This window comes from Orycteropus afer, unplaced genomic scaffold (assembly GCF_000298275.1).
Source record: "Orycteropus afer afer isolate SDZICR_OR568_19922 unplaced genomic scaffold, OryAfe1.0 scaffold00412, whole genome shotgun sequence".
Taxonomy (NCBI): Eukaryota; Metazoa; Chordata; class Mammalia; order Tubulidentata; family Orycteropodidae; genus Orycteropus; species Orycteropus afer.
In genome coordinates this window covers 1425272-1427012 of record NW_006921999.1, presented here as the reverse complement: position 1 = coordinate 1427012, position 1741 = coordinate 1425272, and the positions used below count along the sequence as shown (strand labels likewise).

The window sequence follows — 1741 nt, the reverse complement described above, 5'->3', positions numbered from 1 at the left end:
TTATATATATATACACATATATGTATATAATCTATACACATGCATGAAATAAACTTCAAATTATGGTGATTGATACTACTTTAAGGTACTATAAGGTTAATAGGATTTTATACCGTGATCATATGAAGCTGTAACAGCAAAAGACAGTAATACTGCATATTCATTTTCTCTAGTAGTAGAAAATATATAAAGCATCTAACAAAGACACTTACATTTGAAGGTTTAAGCTTGTTAATAATTGTTGTTTTGCCACTATTGTCCAGTCCAAGACACAAAACATGAACCTCTTTCTTCTTCAAGCCAAGCAAGCATGACAGTTTGTCTAGCAGACCCATAATTTGATTCAAATATTTACAAACCAGCTGCAAGTACGACAAAAATAAGATGCTATTAGTCAAAGGCACCTTAACCATGGAAAAAACACATGCATGTAAAAAATTTTAATAATTTAAAGATACATAAAATGATAATATGAAAATCACACAATGTAGATTTACACTCAGTAAAGAGACTATAAGCTGATTAGTAGAAAGGCGCTTTAACTGAAATGCCAATTGGCAGCTTATAATGTCTGGCAACAGAGAATAATGCCCTTGGAATAAGTGTACAGTTTCATTGTAATTTATAATATTTTAGAAGGAACAGAGGTCAGAGTCAGTATTATGGGGAGTCTGCAATTTGTTAGGCTTAAAAATATCTATGAGTTAGGCTGCAGCCTTTTTGGAAAATTTGGAACGATACACAGGCAATAGGGTTCATGGAAAGCCTACTGACGAAGCTCAGAAAGTAGAAGGTAGACCAGAAAACTGGCATTGTGGCTTCATCATTTGAGCTATTGGTTCTCTACCCAAAGCTAGCTATGGTCTTATATTCTGCAATAGTATGAAGTAATAAATTAACTGTTTTTCTATGTTTCCTTGATTATATCCAGCATGGGTTTGGTTTTCTAATAGAAACAAAGATTCTAACTGATATCTTTTATCTTCATGGTCCTTTAGCCCTTACATATATCCTTGTAAGTCACAACAAACTCATTTGGGAAAAAGGTTATGTATAAATACACACATATACACACACACTTTTGACTCATACTAAACATCTGTTTTCTTAACTGTAAAGTATCTCTAAAATATCCTGTTGTTGTTGTTATGTGACGTCTAGTCATCCTAGTAAGTGATATTTAAAAAGAATTTTGATTATCCGTCATAGTGATAAGGAGTAAGAAAAGTAAATAAACTCAGTGCTGTCGAGCCTAGTCCAACTCATAGCAACCCCTCCTTGGGTTTCCCAGACAGTATCACTACGGAAGTAGATTGCCCAACCTTCCTTCCAAGGAGTGGCTGGTGGGTTTGAACCTCCACTCTTCTGGTTAGCAGTCAAATGCCTTAGGCACTATGCCAACAGAGCTCCTAAGAAAGTAAATACTGATATTCAATTTTAATCTAGTTTTCTCAAGTACTAAGAGTTTTTTTCTTGTCCCTGAAGTGTTCATTTATATGTTTATCAACACTTCCTTAGGGAAAAATAAATCTTTCCCATGCATATTTTTAAAAATCCTTGATTTTTCCCGTGTATACTCTTAAATATACTATTAGTAAGCCAAAAGTAGAAATATTCTGAACTCAAACAAAACTTCTGCTGACATATTGCTTCGTTCGTCGTCGTTATGTGCCGTCGAGTCAGCCCTGACTCATAGCGACCCCTCCTTGGGTTTCCGAGGCAGTATCACTACGGAAGTAGG

General features: G+C 34.8%; 1 protein-coding gene across 1 annotated transcript in view; it reads right to left on the bottom strand.

Moving 5' to 3' along the window:
• Positions 1-335, bottom strand: part of ARL6 (ADP ribosylation factor like GTPase 6) — an 81552-nt gene extending 81217 nt beyond the window's left edge. Inside the window, exon 1 of the mRNA XM_042782688.1 lies at positions 213-335. Within this exon, the coding sequence (XP_042638622.1) occupies positions 213-335 (123 nt within the window). The remainder of the gene's footprint in view (positions 1-212) is intronic.
• Positions 336-1741: the final 1406 nt, after the last annotated feature.